Source organism: Eriocheir sinensis, unplaced genomic scaffold, assembly GCF_024679095.1.
Source record: "Eriocheir sinensis breed Jianghai 21 unplaced genomic scaffold, ASM2467909v1 Scaffold246, whole genome shotgun sequence".
NCBI classification, from domain to species: Eukaryota; Metazoa; Arthropoda; class Malacostraca; order Decapoda; family Varunidae; genus Eriocheir; species Eriocheir sinensis.
The window spans coordinates 1,025-27,560 of NW_026111550.1; the positions used below are offsets into that span (position 1 = coordinate 1,025).

At 37.1% G+C, this 26,536-nt stretch overlaps 1 protein-coding gene across 9 annotated transcripts in view; it reads left to right on the forward strand.

Annotated features, from left to right (window-relative positions):
- Positions 1-788: 788 nt before the first annotated feature.
- Positions 789-26,536, forward strand: part of LOC126991140 (sushi, von Willebrand factor type A, EGF and pentraxin domain-containing protein 1-like) — a 189,801-nt gene continuing 164,053 nt past the window's right edge. For 2 of the 9 annotated variants that reach the window (XM_050849886.1, XM_050849902.1), the window contains exon 1: positions 789-812. In XM_050849886.1, coding sequence (XP_050705843.1) covers positions 792-812 — 21 coding nt within the window. In that variant the 5' untranslated portion in view covers positions 789-791. Of the gene's footprint in view, positions 813-1,159; positions 1,189-13,241; positions 13,324-25,410; positions 25,435-25,782; positions 25,812-26,536 lie in introns of those variants that run through there. The other 7 variants (XM_050849885.1, XM_050849901.1, XM_050849887.1 and 4 more) reach the window with 5 other exon arrangements.

Consider the following 26,536-nt stretch of genomic DNA (forward strand, 5'->3'; position numbering starts at 1 on the left):
CAAAATTTTCGTCTTCACGGCTAAAATACATCTTTCCTGCACTGGTCTCATATATCCACGTGCACGGGCGTGGAAGGCTGACGGGTGTAGGCGTGATCTTAAGTGTCTTCCTTTTGAGAAAATAAGGATATATATTTTTTCGTATGGCTGGGACAGTAACCTACCCTGTAACATATTTTTTTTCTTTTTCACGGCTAAATACATCTTTCCTGCACTAATCTCATGTATCCACGTATGCACGGGCGTGGAAGGCTGTCGGGAATTGAACCTGGCCTCTCTGTTTGTGAGCTGAGTGTACAACCACTGCACCACGAAGCCCCCTGCTGGGTTGGGAGGCGGTTAGTTTGCATATATGGACATTTTTGTGGTGTGTAGTGGCTTGTGTAGTGGTTTAGGTCTGGTAATTCCTTGTATTTTACAGAAACCACTACATGCCGGAGATGACCTGACCTGCCCTGCCCTGCCCCACCTTTCTCCTGGCCTGCCTGCCCCCTGGCATAAATTGGTAAGAAATGCCTGTTGTTAATGGATATTCCAGTCCATAGCTATGTGGGTGTGTTGTTATAAATACCCTTGACTTGCATCCCTGTACTGTAAGATTCAAAACAATTTAACCTAACCTTGGGAGTAGGAGTTAGTAGCATATTAGCTTTGCATACCAATTTTGAGACACTGACTGTTCATTTCTGATAAATATATGATGCCTGCTATTATTTATAAGGTTATAGTTTCCAGAAACCCCTAAATGACCGACTCTTCCATTACTGAGATGACCTGCCCTGCCCTGCGTCATGACCTCCCGGCATACATTGGTAAGAAATGCATACCACTGTTGATGGTTACACAAGCCCATAGCTGTGTGAGGGGTGATTTTTCATTTTTCTGCTTAGAGGGACCATTACGAAAACATGATCCTCGCTGCTACCGCCGGTCAATAAAAAGAAAACTAACCTAATCTACCCCCGTCTGAGAATTTAGTCTGAAAATTTCTATTATTCCATTTGTTCCTTGATTCCTTGGTACTACTTATTTCTGCTTTGGTCAGTTTATGATGCTCTTTATTATGGGGATGCTGCTATTTTACAGAAACCGTGCGCTGAATGGGTGACTTTTCAATGCTGGAGGTCCACTCCTGACCTCTCGCCCTGCCCCTGCCTCGCATGTCACGACCTGCCCCTGCGTCAGTTGGTAAGTAATGCATAGTACTGTTAATGGTTATCCAGCACACAGCTAGGTGGGCATTATTGTTGTCATATATTACCCATGAGCTGGTTCTGTTTAAAGCAAGAATTATTACCTCATAAAACCTAACGTGCCGCTGATGCAATACATTGTCCGAGGTGTGATCGATCACAGGAAGTTTAGTGTTAATTAATTTAACCCAACCTAATGAACAAGACCCAACATGACACCTGACTGACCTGTGTCTCTGCCAGAATACAATGGCTGTTATAAATTTTTCGGTTTTTTTTTCAGAAGTTTTCAAAATTCTGTAAGCTGTTAGTTAGTATTAAAGAAATGCCAGAATTTTCTCTTCACAACACTCCCACACGACAAAACCCGAGTAACGAAACACACTAGAAATAAAACCACACAATTAAAGGTTTGCTGGTTGGGGATCGAACTCATGACCAGCGTAACGGGAGAGCTACCTTTACCAGTCGGCCAAAGAGGTACCCCTGGCTAAGGGTTATGCGAGGCTCGCCCATCAGGCAAGTCGTCACTACATTAAGATACTAACATAATGTATTAAACCTCCTGTGAAACGTCGCTAATATGTATATTGTATACCCTTACCACCGTCAGGGTAAGTGTCAGAGGGATTTTATGTCTTCCACCAAATTGTCTGAGGTGGTAGGCACTTTTTCATTATATATATGATTAGTTTATTTACTCATGAGTATATTGTTTACATGTGTTAGTTTACTTTTTACAACTCTTAAGTTGAATTACAATTATTAGATTTAAAACCTCAATTCCACCAACAGTTATAAATACTGTTAATCTTATAGCTCAGTTCAAATTACAGCTACTCTTCCTGCACTCGGTCTCCTCGCTTTGCGCGGTGCCAGCCGCACGAGCAGCCTCCCGCCCTGGCCTCCACCACCTGTGGTTTCATGACGGCGGCCTTGAGCACAACACATGGCCCTCAGGGCGTCGACACTGCCGATTGAGTCACACGCCTGGTACACTTGTTGCCTCAGTGTCACGTCACGGAGGACTCCCATTAACTTTCTAAGCGACAAGCACTGACAAATCTGTGCTACGCTGTTGGCACTTAAAGGCACAGTCTGTCGCTTTCAGGCACTTGGTTATGTACTCACTGACACACTCCTGCTCCTGCCTCGCTCCAAAGAACTCTGCCCACTGCACTGCCTGTGTATATGGCCAGGACAAGCTTGCTGATGGCGTCCAAGGCCGGGTGGAGTCAGGTGCTCCACCGGTCCATAGTGAAGGTGCAGTCCAGGGTCCACTGCAGGCAGGGACGCATTGAGCCTGATGTGTTGCACTGCCTCCTGTGGCAGCCACCTGCACAGAAGCAGCCAGACTCCATGGACCTCCTCCGTGACTTAAAGGTGGTTGGCGACATCTCCAGCCTGCACTTTCTGGAGCGGAGGCTGTGACGGCCGGGGAGGAGTGGTTGTAGTAGGTCCAGACTTCCGTTCACTGTGCCATGTAAGATGTCTGGCTAAGGAAATGCAGGGCGTGTGCTCCTGTTTACTGAGTGAGTCAACTGACAGAGGTTCTCGCGGGTGCGGGCGCAGGCAGAAACATCTGTACATCCAACAGGAACCCCTTATATGGGCGGTTGCCTACGTCACTATACGTCGTTACTGCGTCATAACCATTGACTTTACACATAAGGCACTGAGGGTGCACTTATGATGTGGTCACATCCTCATAAGTACATAGAGTGAATATTCAAGTAGTCTACATGGCTTGCTTATATGATTCTCGTCCTTAGCATAGTGCTGTCGTTGGGTGAAGTGTGGTTTCCAGAGCTATGTGGTGGCCTGAGACGCCCTTTTACTTCCTGTGTGTTTCCATAATGGTTTGTTCTTCACACTGTCGCCTCGCTGTGCTGTGTTCTTCAAATTGTTCTTGTTATTAGATGAATTCTACTGTTCATCATCGCTTTCTTTCTTCTTTTGTTTATTTGTGGTGCCTGTACTGGGTCAGGAGGTGTTACTGCATCTGTGTTGGTAGATGTAGTTCTGCGGGCACCACAAGTGCCTGCCTGCCTTTCACAGCCTTCCTCTTCTGTGTGTGTGTGTGTGTGTGTGTGTGTGTTGTGTTGACTCTTATTTTCTTTTTATTTTTCTTCCTAACTGTTTTCCTGTCAACAGAGTGTCCAGACGAAGGAAAGAAGAGAGAAAGGAAGGAAGTGAGTGGACAGCTTTTGGTGGCTTTTTCTTTGGTCAGGTCAGGTCAGGTCAGGGGCCGGGACATGCAGCTTTTTTCCTTGTCGTCAGAAGAGTGTTCTGGCTACACCTGTCAGTGTTAGATTGGAATTATAAGAACCAGAAATTTGTAAGAAAAGTTTTGAGGAAACAGTTTTGTTGTTTGAAGAAGAATGTGATGGCTCTGTGAACCAGTCCTCCACCTCCTCCTCCTCCTCCTGAGGTGGCTTATAGCAGCACGTGTAGTGTGCTGGCTGCACTGTGTTGTCAGTCTGGCAGCAGCAGTGTTCTGGGCTCATCCACTCATTGTAATGTTGGTTTTTCAGAGCGGTGGCACTGCCTGACACTTCCTCAAGAAGGCTCTCCTGCCCTGACTGGCTGGTGACAGTCTGCTGCTTCTTGGTGAGTGTAAGATGTCCGGCTAAGGAAACGCAGGCGTGTGTGTTCGTGTGGAAGTGAGCTATTTCAGCCAGCTGGCAAGCCTGTCGGCGTAGGCCATGTACATGTGTCCTTCGTGCTGGAACATGTCGGCCACCGTCTGCTGGAACGGGTACCAGGCGGCGTCATCGCCAGTGTTTCTGCGGCTGCGATGGGGGTGTTTCGTGATTCAGCATGCGGAGCGGTGGTGCGCAGGTCCCCTCAATCCCTGGCCAGTATACACACTGCCTCGCCCTCCGCAGCATGGAACCGAGGCCCGGTGGCTGGCGGTAGGTTTGCTGCTACCTGCTGTCGGAGAGCTTCGGGATGACGAGGCACGTACCCTGGTCAAACATGTATGTCACCACGTCGTGCATCACTGCTAGCCTGTCCTCGCCCCATAGAAGGGACGCAGGATGCCACTTGTGCTTTTATGCTGGTGCCAGTCACCCGCCATGACCCTGGCGACTAACATCTGGTACGTTGGGTCGTCGGCGGCCTTCCGCTTGACCTCCTCTTCGTCCACCACGCGTCCCTCCCGATCGGTGCAGGTTGTGACTGCGGCGGCGACTGCCCTGATGATATCCTCGTCCGAGTCGAGGTCCGCTGTTGTCGGGGTGCCCTGAGAGCTGGTAGCGGGACAGAAAGTCGGCGGCGGTGTTGTCTTCCCAGGAGGTATTTGATTTGGAATCGGAACTGTAGTGTTCGTTCCTTGAGCCTGAAGAGCCTGGGGTTGACAACGCTCGTCAGAGCTGTCTCCCAGGAGCTTGCAAGGGGCGGTGGTCGGTCACGATGGTGAGGTTTAGGCATCCCAGCAGGAACAACCTCGTTTTTGAGGTACCACGCCACCGCCAGAGCCTCCCTTCCACAGCTGCGTATCCAGCCTCGGCGGTGGTGAGGTGCCGCTGCCGCAGGGCCAGGTGCCACCTGCCCTTACAGCAGTATGGGGCGGAGGCCGATGCACAACTGCAGTACTGCTGAGGATGACGAATCCGATGCCCTCTCGGCTCCAGTCGGTGATGGCAGCGGGCGGGCGGGTTTTATCGTATACGCCAGACCGTCCTGGCCAGCTGGCATAGTGTCCTGGGCTTGGCGGAATTTCTACTGAAGTTGGTCGTCCCAGTACACGTGTCTTCCGGTTGGTTTCTTCAGTAACTCCCGGAAGGCGTTCATGATCGGCGCGGTGGCGAGGAAGGGGGCGAGCTGGTTTACGGGCCATACCACGATCTGATGTCCGTGATGGATGGCTTGCCCGGCATGTGGAAGCCCCTGACGGGAAGGCTGACGGGCGTACGGGCGTGATCTTAAGTGTCTTCCTTTGTGAGAAAATAAGGATATATTTTTCATGGCGGGTTTGGGGCAGATACTTAGCCCGTAACATAGTTTTCGTTTTCACGGCTAAAATAGATCTTTCCTGCACTAGTCTCATGTACCCACGTGCACGGGCGTGAAGGCTAATGGGAGTAGGTGGAATTGTAATCAGGTCATGTTCGATGTCGAATCATGGGTAAATGGGGTCAGTAAATTGCGTGGTGATAATTAAAGGGGCAGGGCTAACGGTAATGGAGGGGGCTAATGGTGTAGGTGAAACCGAAAATGGATCATGTGAGGTGTCAAATACTGAATAATGGGGTCAGTAAATTGCGTGGTGATAATGAGAGGGCGGGGTTAATGGTAATGGGGCTAATGGTGTAGGTGAAACTCGAAATGGATCATGTGAGGTGTCAAATACTGGGTTAATGTCATTAAATTGCGTGGTGATAATGAGAGGGGCGGGGTTGGTGGTAACGGGGTGGGGCTAATGGGAGTAGGTGATTTCGTAATTAGGTGATGTTCGGTGTCGAATAATGGGTAAATAATAAATTGTGGTGATAATTAAAGGGTGGGGTTAATGGTACTGGGGAGGGGCTAATGGGAGTAGATGAAACTTGAAATAGGTCATGTGAGGTGTCAAATTGGCAAATCAGTAAATTGCGTGGTGATAATCAGAGGGGGCGGGGGTGAATGGTAATGGGGTGCCATTGGGTGTAGGTGAATTCGTAATTTGTTCATGTTCGGTGTCGAATAATGGGTAAATGGGGTCAGTAAATTGCGTGGTGATAATTAAAGGGCGGGGTTAATGGTAATGGGGGTCATTGGGCGTAGGTGGAATTCGTAATTTGGTCATGTTTAGTGTCGAATTATGGGTAAATGGGGTCAGTAAATTGCATGGTGATAATTAAAGGGGTGGGGCTAATGGAGTACGTGAAACTCGAAATGGGTCATGTGAGGTGTCAAATACTGTTAATGGGGTCAGTAATTGCATGGTGATAATCAGAGGGGCAGGGCTGATAGTAATGGAGGGGCTAATGGGAGTAGGTGGAATTCGCAATTTGTCATGTTCGGTGTCGAATAATGGGTAGATGGGGACAGTAAATTGCGTGGTGATAATTAAAGGGCGGGGTTAATGGTAATGGGGGGCTAATGGGAGTATGTGGAATTCATAATTAGGTCATGTTCGGTGTCGAGTAATGGGTAATGGGGTCATTAAATTGCGTGGTGATAATTAAAGGGGGCGGGGATTTATGGTAATGGAGGGGCCCAATGGGTGCAAGTGAAACTCGAAAATAGGTCATGTTCGGTGTCGAATGATGGGTAAATGGGTCAGTAAATTGCGTGGTGATAATTAAAAGGCGGGGGTTAATGGTAATGGGGGCCATTGAGTAGGTGGAATTGTAATTAGGTCATGTTCGGTGACGAATAAGGTAAATAGGGTCAGTAAATTGCGTGCTGATAATTAAAAGGGGGTTAACGGTAATGGGGGCTAATGGAGTAGGTGTAATTCGTAATTACCACGGCCTGATCATGTGCTAGACTCATGATATGTATTCACCAAGGCCTGATCATGTACTAGACTCGTGATATGGATTCACCACGGCCAGATCATGTGCTGGACTCTGTTGTATTCTCTTTTATTCTGTTGTATTCTCTTTTATTCTGTTGTATTCTGTTGTATTCTTTTTATTCTGTTGTATTCTGTTGTATTCTCTTTTATTCTGTTGTATTCTGTTGTATTCTCTTTATTCTGTTGTATTCTCTTTATTCTGTTGTATTCGTTTGTATTCTCTTTTAGTCTGTTGTATTCTGTTGTATTATATTTTATTCTGTTGTATTATTTTATTCTGTTGTATTCTGTTGTATTATCTTTTATTCTGTTGTATTCTGTTGTATTATCTTGTATTCTCTTTTATTATGTTGTATTCTCTTTTATTCTGTTGTATTCTCTTTTATTCTGTTGTATTCTGTTGTATTATCTTTTATTCTGTTGTATTCTGTTGTATTCTCTTTTATTCTGTTGTATTCTGTTGTATTCTGTTGTATTCTGTTGTATTCTTTTATTCTGTTGTATTCTGTTGTATTCTCTTTTATTCTGTTGTATTCTGTTGTATTCTCTTTATTCTGTTGTATTCTGTTGTATTCTCTTTTATTCTGTTGTATTCTGTTGTATTCTCTTTATTCTGTTGTATTCTGTTGTATTCTTTTATTCTGTTGTATTCTGTTGTATTCTGTTGTATTCTCTTTATTCTGTATTCTGTTGTATTCTCTTTTATTCTGTTGTATTCTGTTGTATTCTCTTTATTCTGTTGTATTCTGTTGTATTCTCTTTATTCTGTTGTATTCTGTTGTATTCTCTTTTATTCTGTTGTATTCTGTTGTATTCTTTTATTATGTTTTATTCTGTTGTATTCTGTTTTATTCTGTTTTATTCTGTTTTATTCTGTTGTATTCTCTTTATTCTGTTGTATTCTGTTGTATTCTCTTTTATTCTGTTGTATTCTGTTGTATTCTTTTATTCTGTTGTATTCTGTTGTATTCTTTTATTCTGTTGTATTCTGTTGTATTCTCTTATTCTGTTGTATTCTGTTGTATTCTCTTTTATTCTGTTGTATTCTCGTTTATTCTGTTGTATTCTGTTGTATTCTCTTTTATTCTGTTGTATTCTGTTGTATTCTCTTTTATTCTGTTGTATTCTGTTGTATTCTTTTATTCTGTTGTATTCTGTTGTATTCTGTTGTATTCTCTTTTATTCTGTTGTATTCTGTCGTATTCTGTTGTATTCTGTTGTATTCTCTTTTATTCTGTTGTATTCTGTTGTATTCTCTTTTATTCTGTTGTGTTCTGTTGTATTCTCTTTTATTCTCTTTTATTCTGTTGTATTCTCTTTTATTCTGTTGTATTCTGTTGTATTCTCTTTTATTCTGTTGTATTCTGTTGTATTCTCTTTTATTCTGTTGTATTCTGTTGTATTATCTTTTATTCTGTTGTATTCTGTTGTATTCTGTTGTATTCTCTTTATTCTGTTGTATTCTTCTTTATTCTGTTGTATTCTGTTGTATTCTTTATTCTGTTGTATATTCTTTTATTCTGTTGTATTCTTTTATTCTGTTGTATTCTGTTGTATTCTCTTTTATTCTGTTGTATTCTGTTGTATTCTCTTTATTCTGTTGTATTCTGTTGTATTCTCTTTTACTCTGTTGTATTCTGTTGTATTATCTTTTATTCTGTTGTATTCTGTTGTATTCTCTTTTATTTTGTTGTATTCTGTTGTATTCTCTTTTATTCTGTTGTATTCTGTTGTATTCTCTTTTATTCTGTTGTATTCTGTTGTATTCTCTTTTATTCTGTTGTATTCTCTTTATTCTGTTGTATTCTGTTGTATTCTTTTATTCTGTTGTATTCTGTTGTATTCTCTTTTTATTCTGTTGTATTCTGTTGTATTATCTTTTATTCTGTTGTATTCTGTTGTATTCTCTTTTATTCTGTTGTATTCTGTTGTATTCTCTTTTATTCTGTTGTATTCTTTTGTATTCTGTTGTATTCTCTTTTATTCTGTTGTATTCTGTTGTATTCTCTTTATTCTGTTGTATTCTGTTGTATTCTGTTGTATTCTTTTATTCTGCTGTATTCTGGTGTATTCTCTTTTATTCTGTTGTATTCTGTTGTATTCTCTTTTATTCTGTTGTATTCTGTTGTATTATCTTTTATTCTGTTGTATTCTGTTGTATTATCTTTTATTCTGTTGTATTCTGTTGTATTCTGTTTATTCTCTTTTATTCTGTTGTATTCTGTTGTATTCTCTTTTATTCTGTTGTATTCTGTTGTATTCTCTTTATTCTGTTGTATTCTGTTGTATTCTCTTTTATTCTGTTGTATTCTGTTGTATTCTCTTTTATTCTGTTGTATTCTGTTGTATTCTCTTTATTCTGTTGTATTCTGTTGTATTCTGTTGTATTCTTTATTCTGTTGTATTCTGTTGTATTCTCTTTTTATTCTGTTGTATTCTGTTTATTCTGTTGTATTCTGTTGTATTCTCTTTTATTCTGTTGTATTCTGTTGTATTCTCTTTTATTCTGTTGTATTCTGTTGTATTTTATTTTGTTGTATTCTCTTTTATTCTGTTGTATTCTCTTTTATTCTGTTGTATTCTGTTGTATTCTCTTTTATTCTGATGTAATCTGTTGAATTCTCTATTATTCTGTTGTATTCTGTTGTATTCTCTTTTATTCTGTTGTATTCTGTTGTATTCTCTTTATTCTGTTGTATTCTGTTGTATTCTTTTATTCTGTTGTATTCTGTTGTCTTTATTCTGTTGTATTCTGTTGTATTATCTTTTATTCTGTTGTATTCTGTTGTATTCTCTTTTATTCTGTTGTATTCTGTTGTATTCTCTTTTATTCTGTTGTATTCTGTTGTATTCTGTTGTATTCTCTTTTATTCTGTTGTATTCTGTTGTATTATCTTTTATTCTGTTGTATTCTTTTATTCTGTTGTTGTATTCTTATTCTTTTATTCTGTTGTATTCTGTTGTATTATCTTTTATTCTGTTGTATTCTGTTGTATTATCTTTTATTCTGTTTTATTCTGTTGTATTATCTTTTATTCTGTTGTATTCTGTTGTATTATCTTTTATTCTGTTGTATTCTGTTGTATTCTCTTTTATTCTGTTGTATTCTGTTGTATTCAAGTTTTATTCTGTTGTATTCTGTTGTATTATCTTTTATTCTGTTGTATTCTGTTGTATTCTTTTATTCTGTTGTATTCTGTTGTATTATGTTTTATTCTGTTGTATTCTGTTGTATTCTGTTTTATTCTGTTGTATTCTGTTGTATTCTCTTTTATTCTGTTGTATTCTGTTGTATTCTCTTTATTCTGTTGTATTCTGTTTTATTCTTTATTCTGTTGTATTCTGTTGTATTCTGTTATATTCTTTTATTCTGTTGTATTCTGTTGTATTCTCTTTTATTCTGTTGTATTCTGTTGTATTCTCTTTATTCTGTTGTATTCTGTTGTATTCTCTTTATTCTGTTGTATTCTGTTGTATTATCTTTATTCTGTTGTATTCTGTTGTATTCTCTTTTATTCTGTTGTATTCTGTTGTATTATCTTTTTATTCTGTTGTATTCTGTTGTATTCTCTTTTATTCTGTTGTATTCTGTTGTATTCTCTTTATTCTGTTGTATTCTCTTTATTCTGTTGTATTCTGTTGTATTCTGTTGTATTATCTTTTATTCTGTTGTATTCTGTTGTATTCTCTTTTATTCTGTTGTATTCTCTTTATTCTGTTGTATTCTCTTTTATTCTGTTGTATTCTGTTGTATTCTCTTTATTCTGTTGTATTCTGTTGTATTCTCTTTTATTCTGTTGTATTCTTTTATTCTGTTGTATTCTCTTTTATTCTGTTGTATTCTCTTTTATTCTGTTGTATTCTGTTGTATTCTCTTTATTCTGTTGTATTCTCTTTTATTCTGTTGTATTCTGTTGTATTCTTTTATTCTGTTGTATTCTGTTGTATTCTTTTATTCTGTTGTATTCTCTTTATTCTGTTGTATTCTGTTGTATTCTTTTTATTCTGTTGTATTCTGTTGTATTCTCTTTATTCTGTTGTATTCTGTTGTATTATCTTTTATTCTGTTGTATTCTGTTGTATTCTTTTATTCTGTTGTATTCTGTTGTATTCTGTTGTATTATCTTTTATTCTGTTGTATTCTGTTGTATTCTCTTTATTCTGTTGTATTCTGTTGTATTCTCTTTATTCTGTTGTATTCTGTTGTATTATCTTTTATTCTGTTGTATTCTGTTGTATTATCTTTTATTCTGTTGTATTCTGTTGTATTCTGTTGTATTCTCTTTTTCTGTTGTATTCTGTTGTATTCTCTTTATTCTGTTGTATTCTGTTGTATTCTCTTTTATTCTGTTGTATTCTGTTGTATTCTCTTTTATTCTGTTATATTCTGTTGTATTATCTTTTTTTCTGTTGTATTCTCTTTATTCTGTTGTATTCTGTTGTATTATCTTTTATTCTGTTGTATTCTCTTTTTATTCTGTTGTATTCTGTTGTATTCTCTTTGTTTTTCTGTTGTTTTCTGTTGTTTTTTGTTTTCTGTTGTTTTCTGTTGTTTTCTTTGTTTTATGTTGTTTTTCTGTTGTTTTTCTGTTTTTCTGTTTTCTTTTGTTTTGTGTTGTTTTTTCTTTTGCTTTCTGTTGTTTTTCTGTTGTTTTCCGTTATTTTTCTGTTGTTTTTCTGTTGTTTTCAATCTTTTCTGTTGTTTTTCTGTTGTTTTCCGTTATTTTCTGTTGTTTTTCTGTTGTTTTTCGTTATTTTTCTGTTGTTTTTCTGTTGTTTTCAATGTTTTCTGTTGTTTTTCTGTTGTTTTCTGTTCTTTTGTTTTCTGTTGTTTCCGGTTGTTTTTCTTTAGTTTCCTGTTGGTATTCTTTTGTTTCCTGTTGATTCTTTTTGTTTTTCTGTTGTTTCCAGTTGTTGTTGTTTTTTCTGTTGTTCTCTGTTGTTTCCTGTTGTTTCCTGTTGTTTTCTGTTCTATTCTGTTGTATTTTAATGTATTCTGTTCTATTCCGTTGTTTTTCTGTTGTTTCCTGTTGTTTCTTGTTGTTTTTCTGTTGTTTCCCGTTTTTTCTGTTGTTTTCTGTTGTTTCCTGCTGTTTTCTGTTCTATTCTGTTGTATTCTGTTGTATTTTAATGTATTATGTTCTATTCCGTTGTTTTTTGTTGTATTCTGTTGTATTTTAATGTATTATGTTCTATTCCGTTGTTTTTTGTTGTATTCTGTTGTATTTTAATGTATTATGTTCTATTCCGTTGTTTTTTGTTGTATTCTGTTGTATTTTAATGTATTCTGTTGTATTCCAGTGGTGTCATCAGAATTAGTGTTCGTTTAGAAATAAGGGACGTTTATGCATTTTTATCATTGACTTGGAAAAAACACAAACGTTTGCTTAATTATGAACGAACGGCTTAGAGTTGCCTCGTGCAATATCAGGTAATGTGGCCCAAATACTGCCCACTGGGGGGCGTGGACTATTACAACATAATTTAGAGGTGTGCCGGCAGGTGTGTGAGGTGCCAGGTCAGGTGTGCCAGCGTTAGTTACCCCGTTAGGAGCGATTCTAACACCCGCGTCATCGGGGCCCGCCGGACCTGAGCCCAGCCCCGTACAGACAGTTTTTCTTACGTTGTGTCACTAATTGTCGTTTGCAAGAGTCGCCACAACGCCCCACGCATTCACTGTCGATGGGGAAAGGCTTTCCTACACTGGCGTTAGCGTAGATGATGTAATATTGCAGAAAACAAGCTCAAATGTTCTCGGCGGGCGGAGCGGGGCGGGGCGGGGCAGTTTGACATTCACCTCGTAACAAAATTTTCGTCTTCACGGCTAAAATACATCTTTCCTGCACTGGTCTCATATATCCACGTGTGCACGGGCGTGGAAGGCTGACGTGGGTGTACGGGCGTGATCTTAAGTGTCTTCCTTTTTGAGAAAATAAGGATATATATTTTTCGTGGCGGGCTGGGACAGTAACCTAGCCCGTAACATATTTTTTTCTTTTTCACGGCTAAAATACATCTTTCCTGCAGTAAGCGCATGAATCCACGTTTGCACGGGCGTGGAAGGCTGTCGGGAATTGAACCTGGCTCTCTGTTTGTGAGCCGAGGTGCTAACCACTGCACCACGAAGCCCCTGCTGGGTTGGGAGGGGGCGGTTAGTTTGCATATGTGGACATTTTTGTGGTGTAGTGGCTTGTAATAGTGGTTTAGGTCTGGTAATTCCTTGTATTTTACAGAAACCACTACATGCCGGAGATGACCTGACCTGCCCTGCCCTGCCCCACCTTCCTGGCCTGCCTGCCCCTGGCATAAATTGGTAAGAAATGCCTGCTGTTAATGGATATTCCAGTCCATAGCTATGTGGTGTGTTGTTATAAATACCCTTGACTTTCATCCCTGTACTTTAATATTCAAAACAATTCTAACCTAACCTTGGGAGTAGGAGTTAGGTAGCATATTAGCTTTGCATACCAATTTTGAGACACTGACTGTTCATTTCTGATAAATATATGATGCCTGCTATTATTTATAAGGTTATAGTTTCCAGAAACCCCTAAATGACCGACTCTTCAATGCCTGAGATGACCTGCCCTGCCCTGCGTCATGACCTCCCGGCATACATTGGTAAGAAATGCATACCACTGTTGATGGTTACACAAGCCCATAGCTGTGTGAGGGTGATTTTTTCATTTTTCTTGCTTAGAGGGACCATTACGAAACATGATCCCTCGCTGCTACTGCCGGGTCAATAAAAAAGAAAACTAACCTAATCTAACCCTGTCTGAGAATTTACTCTGAAAATTTCTCGTATTCCATTTGTACCTTGATTCCTTGGTACTACTTATTTCTGCTTTGGTCAGTATATGATGCTCTTTATTATGGGGATGCTGCTATTTTACAGAAACCGTGCGCTGAATGGGTGACTTTTCAATGCTGGAGGTCCACTCCTGACCCCTGCCCTGCCCTGCCTCGCATGTCACGACCTGCCCCTGCCTCAGTTGGTAAGTAATGCATAGTACTGTTAATGGTTATCCAGCACACACCTAGGTGGGCATTATTGTTGTCATATAAATTACCCATGAGCTGGTTCTGTGTAAAGCAAGAATTATTACCTCATAAATCCTAACGTGTTCCGCTGATGCAATACATTGTCCGAGGTGTGATCGGATAGCTAGGAATTTTAGTGTTATTTAATTCTAACCTAACCTAATGAACATGACCTAACATGACACCTGACTGACCTGTGTCTCTGCCAGAATACAATGGCTGTTATAAAACTTTTTTTTTTTTCAGAAGTTTTCAATATTCTGTAAGCTGTTAGTTAGTATTAATGAAATGCCAGAATTTTCTTCACAACACTCCCACACGACAAACCGTGTAACGAAACACACGAGAAATTAATCCAGACAAGGAAAGGTTTGCTGGCGCTGGGATCGAACCCGCGACCAGCGTAACGGAGAGCTACCTTTACCAGTCGGCCAAAGAGGTACTTAACCCCTGGCTAAGTGGGTTATGCGAGGCTCGCCCATCAGGCAAGTCGTCACTACATTAAGATACTAACATAATGTATTAAACCTCCTGTGAAACGTCGCTAATATGTATATTGTATACCCTTACCACCGTCAGGTAAGTGTCAGGAGGGATTTTAAGTGTCTTCCACCAAATTGTCTGAGGTGGTGGGCACTTTTTCCTTATATATATGATGAGTGTATTTACTCATGAGAATATTGTTTACATGAGTTAGTTTACTTTTTACAACTCTAAGCTGAATTACAATTATTAGATTTAAAACCTCAATTCCACCAACAGTTATAAATACGGTTAATCTTATAGCTCAGTTCAAATTACAGCTACTCTTCCTCGCACTCGGTCTCCTCACTTTGCGCGGTGCCAGCCGCACGAGCAGCCTCCTGCCCTGGCCTCCACCACCTGTGGTGTCGCGACGGGCGGCCTGTGAGCACAACACATGGCCCTCAGGGCGTCGACACTGCCGATAGAGTCACACGCCTGTTAGACTTGTTGCCTCAGTGTCAAGTCAGCAGCCGAAGTGGGCGGAGGCCGATGCACATCTGCAGTACTGCTGGAGGATGACGAATCCGATGCCCTCTCGGCTCCAGTCGGTGATGGCAGCGGTGGGCGGGTTTTATCGTAATACGTCAGACCGTCCTTGGCCAGCTGGCATATAGTGTCCTGGCTTGGCGGAATTTCTACTGAAGCTGGTCGTCCCAGTACACGTGTCTTCCGGTTGGTTTCTTCAGTAACTCCCGGAAGGCGTTCATGATCGGCGCGGTGGCGAGGAAGGCGAGTTGGTTTATGAAGCCATACCACGATCTGATGTCCGTGATGGATGGCTTGCCCGGCATGTGGAAGCCCCTGACGTGGGCGTACGGGCGTGATCTTAAGTGTCTTCCTTTGTGAGAAAATATGATATATATTTTTCATGGCGGGCTTGGGGCAGATACTTAGCCCGTAACATAGTTTTCGTTTTCACGGCTAAAATAGATCTTTCCTGCACTAGTCTCATGTACCCACGTGCACGGGCGTGGAATGCTAATGGGAGTAGTTGGAATTCGTAATTAGGTCATGTTCGATGTCGAAGAATGGGTAAATGGGGTCAGTAAATTGCGTGGTGCTAATTAAAGGGGCGGGGCTAACGGTAATGGAGGGGGCTAATGGGTGTAGGTGAAACTCGAAAATGGATCATGTGAGGTGTCAAATACTGAATAATGGGGTCAGTAAATTGCGTGGTGATAATTAAAGGGCGGGGTTAATGGTAATTGGGGGCTAATGAGTAGGTGAAACTCGAAAATAGGTCATGTGAGGTGTCAAATACTGTAAATGGGGTCAGTAAATTGCGTGGTGATAATCAGAGGGGCGGGGTGAATGGTAATGGGGGTGCCATTGGGTGTAGTTGGAATTGTTAATTTGGTCTTGTTGGGTGTCTAATTTTGGGTATATGGGGTCATTATTTTGCGTGGTGATAATTAAAGGGCGGGGTTAATGGTAATGGGGGCTCATTGAGTAGGTGGAATTGTAATTTGGTCATGTTCGGTGTCGACTAATGTGTAAATGGGGTCAGTAAATTGCGTGGTGATAATTAAAGGTGGGGCTAATGTTAATGGAGGGGGCTAATGGAGTACGTGAACTCGAAATGGGTCATGTGAGGTGTCAAATACTGTTAATGGGGTCAGTAAATTGCATGGTGATAATCAGAGGGGCAGGTTGATAGTAATGGAGGGGCTAATGGAGTAGGTGGAATTCGCAATTTGGTCATGTGAGGTGTCTAATAATGGGTAGATGGGGACAGTAAATTGCGTGGTGATAATTAAAGGGCGGGGTTAATGGTAATGGGGGCTAATGGGAGTATGTGGAATTCATAATTAGGTCATGTTCGGTGTCGAGTAATGGGTAAATGGGGTCAGTAAATTTCGTGGTGATAATTAAAGGGTGCGGGGATTTATGGTAATGGAGGGGGGCCCAATGGGTGCAAGTGAAACTCGAAAATAGGTCATGTTCGGTGTCGAATGATGGGTAAATGGGGTCAGTAAATTGCGTGGTGATAATTAAAAAAGGCGGGGGTTAATGGTAATGGGGGGGGGGCCATTGGGAGTAGGTGGAAATCGTAATTAGGTCATGTTCGGTGGCGAATAAGGGGTAAATAGGGTCAGTAAATTGCGTGCTGATAATTAAAAGGGGCGGGGGTTAACGGTAATGGGGGGGGGCTAATGGGAGTAGGTGTAATTCGTAATTACCACGGCCTGATCATGTGCTAGACTCATGATATGTATTCACCAAGGCCTGATCATGTACTAGACTCGTGATATGGATTCACCATGGCCCGATCATGTGCTAGACTCGTGGTATGAGTTCACCATGGCCTGATCATGTGCTGGACTCTTTTATTCTGTTGTATTCTGTTGTATTCTCTTTTATTCTGTTGTATTCTCTTTTATTCTGTTGTATTCTCTTTTATTCTGTTGTATTCTCTTTTATTCTGTTGTATTCTGTTGTATTATCTTTTATTCTGTTGTATTCTGTTGTATTCTCTTTTATTCTGTTGTATTCTGTTGTATTCTGTTGTATTATCTTTTATTCTGTTGTATTCTCTTTTATTCTGTTGTATTCTGTTGTATTCTCTTTTATTCTGTTGTATTCTGTTGTATTATCTTTTATTCTGTTGTATTCTGTTGTATTCTCTTTTATTCTGTTGTATTCTGTTGTATTCTCTTTTATTCTGTTGTATTCTGTTGTATTCTCTTTTCTGTTGTATTCTGTTGTATTCTCTTTTATTCTGTTGTATTCTATTGTGTTCTGTTGTATTCTCTTTTATTCTGTTGTATTCTGTTGTATTATCTTTTATTCTGTTGTATTCTCTTTTATTCTGTTGTATTCTGTTGTATTCTCTTTTATTCTGTTGTATTCTGTTGTATTCTGTTGTATTATCTTTTATTCTTTTGTATTCTCTTTTATTCTGTTGTATTCTGTTGTATTATCTTTTATTCTGTTGTATTATGTTGTATTCTCTTTTATTCTGTTGTATTCTCTTTTATTCTGTTGTATTCTGTTGTATTATCTTTTATTCTGTTGTATTATCTTTTATTCTGTTGTATTCTGTTTTATTATGTTGTATTCTGTTGTATTCTTTTATTCTGTTGTATTCTGTTGTATTATCTTTTATTCTGTTGTATTCTGTTGTATTCTGTTGTATTCTCTTGTATTCTGTGGTATTCGTTTGTATTCTGTTGTATTCTGTTGTATTCTCTATTATTCTGTTGTATTCTGTTGTATTCTCTTTTATTCTGTTGTATTCTGTTGTATTATCTTTTATTCTGTTGTATTCTCTTTTATTCTGTTGTATTCTGTTGTATTCTCTTTTATTCTGTTGTATTCTGTTGTATTATCTTTTTTTCTGTTGTATTCTGTTGTATTCTCTTTTATTCTGTTGTATTCTGTTGTATTCTCTTTTATTCTGTTGTATTCTGTTGTATTATCTTTTATTCTGTTGTATTCTCTTTTATTCTGTTGTATTCTGTTGTATTATCTTTTATTCTGTTGTATTCTGTTGTATTCTCTTATTCTGTTGTATTCTCTTTTATTCTGTTGTATTCTCTGTTGTATTCTGTTGTTTTATTCTGTTGTATTCTCTTTATTCTGTTGTATTCTGTTGTATTCTGTTGTATTCTGTTGTATTCTTTATTCTGTTGTATTCTCTTTTCGTCTGTTGTAGTCTGTTGTATTCTCTTGTAGTCTGTTGTATTCTGTTGGATTCTGTTGTATTCTGTTGTATTCTGTTGTATTCTGTTGTATTCTCTTGTATTCTGTTGTATTCTGTTGTATTCTGTTGTATTATCTTTTATTATGTTGTATTCTCTGTTATTCTGTTTTATTATGTTGTATTATCTGGTATTCTGTTGTATTCTGTTGTATTCTCTTTTATTCTGTTGTATTCTGTTGTATTCTTTATTCTGTTGTATTCTCTTTATTCTGTTGTATTCTGTTGTATTCTCTTTATTCTGTTGTATTCTGTTGTATTCTTTTATTCTGTTGTATTCTGTTGTATTCTCTTTTATTCTGTTGTATTCTCTTTATTCTGTTGTATTCTGTTGTATTCTGTTGTATTCTTTATTCTGTTGTATTCTCTTTTATTCTGTTGTATTCTGTTGTATTCTCTTTTATTCTTTTGTATTCTCTTTATTCTGTTGTTCTGTTGTATTCTCTTTATTCTGTTGTATTCTGTTGTATTCTCTTTATTCTGTTGTATTCTCTTTTATTCTGTTGTATTCTGTTGTATTCTCTTTATTCTGTTGTATTCTGTTGTATTCTCTTTTATTCTGTTGTATTCTGTTGTATTCTTTTATTCTGTTGTATTCTGTTGTATTCTCTTTATTCTGTTGTATTCTCTTTATTCTGTTGTATTGTGTTGTATTCTGTTGTATTCTGTTGTATTCTGTTGTATTCTGTTGTATTCTCTTTATTCTGTTGTATTCTGTTGTATTCTCTTTATTCTGTTGTATTCTCTTTTATTCTGTTGTATTCTGTTGTATTCTCTTTTAATCTGTTGTATTCTGTTGTATTCTCTTTTATTCTGTTGTATTCTGTTGTATTATCTTTTATTCTGTTGTATTCTGTTGTATTCTCTTTTATTCTGTTGTATTCTGTTGTATTCTCTTTTATTCTGTTGTATCCTGTTGTATTCTGTTGTATTCTGTTGTATTCTCTTTTATTCTGTTGTATTCTGTTGTATTCTCTTTTATTCTGTTGTATTCTGTTGTATTCTCTTTTATTCTGTTGTATTCTGTTGTATTCTGTTGTATTCTCTTTTATTCTGTTGTATTCTGTTGTATTCTCTTTTATTCTGTTGTATTCTTTATTCTGTTGTATTCTGTTGTATTCTTTATTCTGTTGTATTCTCTTTTATTCTGTTGTATTCTGTTGTATTCTGTTGTATTCTGTTGTATTCTCTTTTATTCTGTTGTATTCTTTTATTCTGTTGTATTCTGTTGTATTATTCTTTTACTCTGTTGTATTCTTATGTATTCTCTTGTATTCTGTTGTATTCTGTTGCATTCTCTTGTATTCTGTTGTATTCTGTTGTATTCTCTTTTATTCTGTTGTATTCTCTTTGTATTCTGTTGTATTCTTTTATTCTGTTGTATTCTGTTGTATTCTCTTTTATTCTGTTGTATTCTTTTATTCTGTTGTATTCTCTTTTATTCTGTTGTATTCTGTTGTATTCTCTTTTATTCTGTTGTATTCTGTTGTATTCTCTTTATTCTGTTGTATTCTGTTGTATTCTTTTATTCTGTTGTATTCTCTTTTATTCTGTTGTATTCTGTTGTATTCTCTTATTCTGTTGTATTCTGTTGTATTCTCTTTTATTCTGTTGTATTCTGTTGTATTCTCTTTTATTCTGTTGTATTCTGTTGTATTCTCTTTTAGTCTGTTTTATTCTGTTGTATTCTGTTGTATTCTTTATTCTGTTGTATTCTGTTGTATTCTGTTGTATTCTCTTTTATTCTGTTGTATTCTGTTGTATTATCTTTTATTCTGTTGTATTCTGTTGTATTCTGTTGTATTCTGTTTTATTCTGTTTTATTCTGTTGTATTCTGTTGTAGTCTTTATTCTGTTGTATTCTGTTGTATTCTTTTATTCTGTTGTATTCTCTTTTATTCTGTTGTATTCTGTTGTATTCTCTTTTATTCTGTTGTATTCTGTTGTATTCTCTTTTATTCTGTTGTATTCTGTTGTATTCTGTTGTATTCTTCTTTATTCTGTTGTATTCTGTTGTATTCTCCTTTATTCTGTTGTATTCTGTTGTATTCTCTTTTATTCTGTTGTATTCTCTTTTATTCTGTTGTATTCTGTTGCATTCTCTTTTATTCTGTTGTATTCTGTTGTATTCTTTTATTCTGTTGTATTCTGTTGTATTCTTTTATTCTGTTGTATTCTGTTGTATTCTTTTTATTCTGTATTCTGTTGTATTCTGTTGTATTCTCTTTATTCTGTTGTATTCTGTTGTATTCTCTTTTATTCTGTTGTATTCTGTTGTATTCTCTTTATTCTGTTGTATTCTGTTGTATTCTCTTTTATTCTGTTGTATTCTGTTGTATTCTCTTTATTCTGTTGTATTCTGTTGTATTCTTTATTCTTTTATTCTGTTGTATTCTGTTTTATTCTGTTGTATTCTGTTGTATTCTGTTGTATTCTTTTATTCTGTTGTATTCTGTTGTATTCTCTTTTATTCTGTTTTATTCTGTTGTATTCTGTTGTATTCTCTTTATTCTGTTGTATTCTGTTGTATTCTCTTTTATTCTGTTGTATTCTGTTGTATTCTTTATTCTGTTGTATTCTTTTATTCTGTTGTATTCTGTTGTATTCTCTTTATTCTGTTGTATTCTGTTGTATTCTCTTTTATTCTGTTGTATTCTGTTGTATTCTCTTTATTCTGTTGTATTCTGTTGTATTCTCTTTATTCTGTTGTATTCTGTTGTATTCTCTTTATTCTGTTGTATTCTCTTTTTATTCTGTTGTATTCTGTTGTATTCTGTTGTATTCTCTTTTATTCTGTTGTATTCTGTTGTATTCTCTTTTATTCTGTTGTATTCTGTTGTATTATTCTTTTATTCTGTTGTATTCTGTTGTATTCTCTTTTATTCTGTTGTATTCTTTTATTCTGTTGTATTCTGTTGTATTCTTTTTGTATTCTGTTGTATTCTCTTTTATTCTGTTGTATTACTTTTATTCTGTTGTACTCTGTTGTTTTCTCTTTTATTCTGTTGTATTCTGTTGTATTCTCTTTTATTCTGTTGTATTCTGTTGTATTCTCTTTTATTCTGTTGTATTCTGTTGTATTCTCTTTTCTGTTGTATTCTGTTGTATTATCTTTTATTCTGTTGTATTCTTTTGTATTCTCTTTTATTCTGTTGTATTCTGTTGTATTCTTTTATTCTGTTGTATTCTGTTGTATTCTCTTTTATTCTGTTGTATTCTGTTGTATTCTTTTATTCTGTTGTATTCTGTTGTATTCTCTTTTATTCTGTTGTATTCTGTTGTATTATCTTTTATTCTGTTGTATTCTGTCGTATTATCTTTTATTCTGTTGTATTCTGTTGTATTCTGTTGTATTCTGTTGTATTCTCTTTATTCTGTTGTATTCTGTTGTATTCTATTTTTATTCTGTTGTAGTCTGTTGTATTCTCTTTTATTCTGTTGTATTCTGTTGTATTCTCTTTATTCTGTTGTATTCTGTTGTATTCTTTATTCTGTTGTATTCTGTTGTATTCTCTTTTATTCTGTTGTATTCTGTTGTATTCTCTTTTATTCTGTTGTATTCTGTTGTATTCTCTTTATTCTGTTGTATTCTGTTGTATTCTGTTTTATTCTGTTCTATTCTGTTGTAGTCTTTTATTCTGTTGTATTCTCTTTATTCTGTTGTATTCTGTTGTATTCTTTTATTCTGTTGTATTCTCTTTTATTCTGTTGTATTCTGTTGTATTCTCTTTATTCTGTTGTATTCTGTTGTATTCTCTTTTATTCTGTTGTATTCTTTTATTCTGTTGTATTCTGTTGTATTCTCTTTTATTCTGTTGTATTCTGTTGTATTCTCTTTATTGTGTTGTATTCAGTTTTAATCTCTTTTATTCTGTTGTATTCTGTTGTATTCTGTTGTATTCTAGTTTATTATGTTGTATTAAGTTGTATTCTCTGTTGTATTCTGTTGTATTCTGTTGTATTCTCTTTTATTCTGTTGTATTCTCTTTTATTCTGTTGTATTCTGTTGTATTATCTTTTATTCTGTTGTATTCTGTTGTATTCTGTTGTATTATCTTTTATTCTGTTGTATTCTGTTGTATTCTGTTGTATTATCTTTTATTCTGTTGTATTCTGTTGTATTCTCTTTTATTCTGTTGTATTCTGTTGTATTATCTTTTATTCTGTTGTATTCTGTTGTATTCTTTTATTCTGTTGTATTCTGTTGTATTATCTTTTATTCTGTTGTATTCTCTTTTATTCTGTTGTATTCTGTTGTATTCTCTTTTATTCTGTTGTATTCTGTTGTATTATCTTTTATTCTGTTGTATTCTGTTGTATTATCTTTTATTCTGTTGTATTCTGTTGTATTATCTTTTATTCTGTTGTATTCTCTTTTATTCTGTTGTATTCTGTTGTATTCTCTTTTATTCTGTTGTATTCTCTTTTATTCTGTTGTATTATCTTTTATTCTGTTGTATTCTGTTGTATTCTGTTGTATTCTCTTTTATTCTGTTGTATTCTGTTGTATTCTCTTTTATTCTGTTGTATTCTGTTGTATTCTCTTTTATTCTGTTGTATTCTGTTGTATTCTCTTTTATTCTGTTGTATTCTGTTGTATTATCTTTTATTCTGTTGTATTCTGTTGTATTCTCTTTTATTCTGTTGTATTATCTTTTATTCTGTTGTATTCTGTTGTATTCTCTTTTATTCTGTTGTATTCTGTTGTATTCTCTTTTATTCTGTTGTATTCTCTTTTCTGTTGTATTCTGTTGTATTCTGTTGTATTCTCTTTTATTCTGTTGTATTCTGTTGTATTCTCTTGTATTCTGTTGTATTCTCTTTTATTCTGTTGTATTCTCTTTTATTCTGTTGTATTCTGTTGTATTCTCTTTTATTCTGTTGTATTCTGTTGTATTCTCTTTTATTCTGTTGTATTCTCTTTTATTCTGTTGTATTCTTTATTCTGTTGTATTCTTTTATTCTGTTGTATTCTGTTGTATTCTTTATTCTGTTGTATTCTCTTTATTCTGTTGTATTCTGTTGTATTCTTCTTTATTCTGTTGTATTCTGTTGTATTCTCTTTATTCTGTTTTATTCTCTTTTATTCTGTTGTATTCTGTTGTATTCTCTTTTATTCTGTTGTATTCTGTTGTATTCTCTTATTCTGTTGTATTCTGTTGTATTATCTTTTATTCTGTTGTATTCTGTTGTATTCTCTTTTATTCTGTTGTATTCTGTTGTATTCTGTTGTATTATCTTTTATTATGTTGTATTCTGTTGTATTATCTTTTTATTCTGTTGTATTCTGTTGTATTTCTCTTTATTCTGTTGTATTCTGTTGTATTATCTTTTATTCTGTTGTATTCTGTTGTATTCTTATTCTGTATTCTGTTGTATTCTGTTGTATTCTTTTTTCTGTTGTATTCTGTTGTATTCTTTTTGTATTCTGTTGTATTTCTTTTGTTTTTCTGTTGTATTCTGTTGTATTCTGTTGTTTCTGTTGTTTTCTGTTGTATTCTGTTGTATTTCTTTTTTCTGTTGTTTTTTCTGTTGTTTTTCTGTTGTTTTCTTTTTTTCTGTTGTTTTCTTTTTTCGGTTGTTTTTCTGTTTTGTTTTCTGTTGTTTTACATTGTTTTCCTGTTGTTTTTCTGTTTTGTTTTCTGTTGTTTTCTGTTGTTTTACATTGTTTTCCTGTTGTTTTTCTGTTGTTGTTTTCCAATGTTTTTTGTAGTTTTTCTTTTGTTTTCTGTTGTTTTCCTGTTGTTTTCTGTTATTTTTCTATTGTTTTCTGTTGTGTTACTGTTTTCTGTTGTTTTCTGTTGTTGTAGTTTTTCTTTTGTTGTCTGTTGTTTTTCTGTCGTTTTTTGTTTTCTGTTGTTTTTTCTGTTTTCTGTTGTTTTTCTGTTGTTTCCCGTTGTTTTCTGTTGTTTTTTCTGTTGTTTTCTGTTCTATTCTGTTGTATTCTGTTGTATTTTAATGTATTCTGTTCTATTCCGTTGTTTTTTGTTGTATTTTGGTGTAGTCTGGTGGATTTTAAGGTATGATGGTCTATTCCGTTGTTTTTTTGTTGTATGCTGTGGTTTTTTAATGTATTATGTTCTATTCCGTTGTTTGTTGTTGTATTCTGTTGTATTTTATTGTATTCTGTTGTCTATTCTGTTGTAGTCCAGAGGTGTATAAGAAGTGGTGTACGTGTAGAATAAGGACGTTTATGCATTTTTTCATTGACTTGGAAAAACACAAACGTTTGCTTAATTATGGACGAACGGCTTGAGTTGCCTCGTGCAATATCAGGTAATGTGGCCTAAATACTGACCACTGGGGCGTGGACTATTACAACATAATTTAGAGGTGTGCTGGCAGGTGTGTGAGGTGCCAGGTCAGGTGTGCCAGCGTTAGTTACCCCTGTTAGAGCGATTCTAACACCCGCGTCATCGGGGCCGCTGACCTGAGCCCAGCCCTGTACAGACAGTTTTTCTTACGTTGTGTCACTAATTATCGTTTGCAAGAGTCGCCACAACGCCCCACGCATTCACTGTCGATGGGGAAAGGCTTTCCACACTGGCGTTAGCGTAGATGATGTAATATTGCAGAAAACAAGCTCAAATGTTCTCGGCGGGCGGAGCGGGCGGGGGCAGTTTGACATTCACCTCGTAACAAAATTTTCGTCTTCACGGCTAAAATACATCTTTCCTGCACTGGTCTCATATATCCACGTGTGCACGGGCGTGGAAGGCTGACGTGGGTGTACGGGCGTGATCTTAAGTGTCTTCCTTTTTGAGAAAATAAGGATATATATTTTTCGTGGCGGGCTGGGACAGTAACCTACCCCGTAACATATTTTTTTCGTTTTCACGGCTAAAATACATCTTTCCTGCACTAATCTCATGTATCCACGTATGCACGGGCGTGGAAGGCTGTCGGGAATTGAACTGGCTCTCTCGTTTGTGAGCTGAGGTGCTAACCACTGCACCACGAAGCCCCTGCTGGGTTGGGAGGGGGGGCGGTTAGTTTGCATATGTGGACATTTTGTGTGGTGTGTAGCGGGCTTGTGTAATAGTGGTTTAGGTCTGGTAATTCCTTGTATTTTACAGAAACCACTACATGCCGGAGATGACCTGACCTGCCCTGCCCTGCCCCACCTTCCTGGCCTGCCTGCCCCTGGCATAAATTGGTAAGAAATGCCTGCTGTTAATGGATATTCCAGTCCATAGCTATGTGGGTGTGTTGTTATAAATACCCTTGACTTGCATCCCTGTACTGTAAGATTCAAACAATTCTAACCTAACCTTGGGAGTAGGAGTTAGTAGCATATTAGCTTTGCATACCAATTTTGAGACACTGACTGTTCATTTCTGATAAATATATGATGCCTGCTATTATTTATAAGGTTATAGTTTCCAGAAACCCCTAAATGACTGACTCTTCCATGCCTGAGATGACCTGCCCTGCCCTGCGTCATGACCTCCCGGCATACATTGGTAAGAAATGCATACCACTGTTGATGGTTACACAAGCCCATAGCTGTGTGAGGGGTGATTTTTTCATTTTTCTTGCTTAGAGGGACCATTACGAAACATGATCCCTGCTGCTACTGCCGGGTCAATAAAAAGAAAACTAACCTAATCTAACCCTGTCTGAGAATTTACTCTGAAAATTTCTCGTATTCCATTTGTACCTTGATTCCTTGGTACTACTTATTTCTGCTTTGGTCAGTATATGATGCTCTTTATTATGGGGATGCTGCTATTTTACAGAAACCGTGCGCTGAATGGGTGACTTATCAATGCTGGAGGTCCACTCCTGACCCCCTGCCCTGCCCTGCCTCGCATGTCACGACCTGCCCCTGCGTCAGTTGGTAAGTAATGCCAAGTACTGGTAATGGTTATCCAGCACACAGCAAGGTGGGCCTTAGTGTAGTCATATATATTACAAATGACCATGTTCTGTTTATAGCAAGAATAGTTACCTCATAATAACAAACGTGTGACGATGATGCAATACATTGTCCGAGGTGTGATCGGATCGGTAGGAAGTTTAGTGTTATTTAATTCTAACCTAACCTAATGAACAAGACCTAACATGACACCTGACTGACCTGTGTCTCTGCCAGAATACAATGGCTGTTATAAACTTTTCGGTTTTTTTTCAGAAGTTTTCAATATTCTGTAAGCTGTTAGTTAGTATTAATGAAATGCCAGAATTTTCTTCACAACACTCCCACACGACAAACCGTGTAACGAAACACACGAGAAATTAATCCAGACAAGGAAAGGTTTGCTGGCGCTGGGATCGAACCCGCGACCAGCGTAACGGAGAGCTACCTTTACCAGTCGGCCAAAGAGGTACTTTACCCCTGGCTAAGGGTTATGCGAGGCTCGCCCATCAGGCAAGTCGTGTCACTACATTAAGATACTAACATAATGTATTAAACCTCCTGTGAAACGTCGCTAATATGTATATTGTATACCCTTACCACCGTCAGGTAAGTGTCAGGAGGGATTTTAAGTGTCTTCCACCAAATTGTCTGAGGTGGTGGGCACTTTTTTCCTTATATATATGATGAGTGTATTTACTCATGAG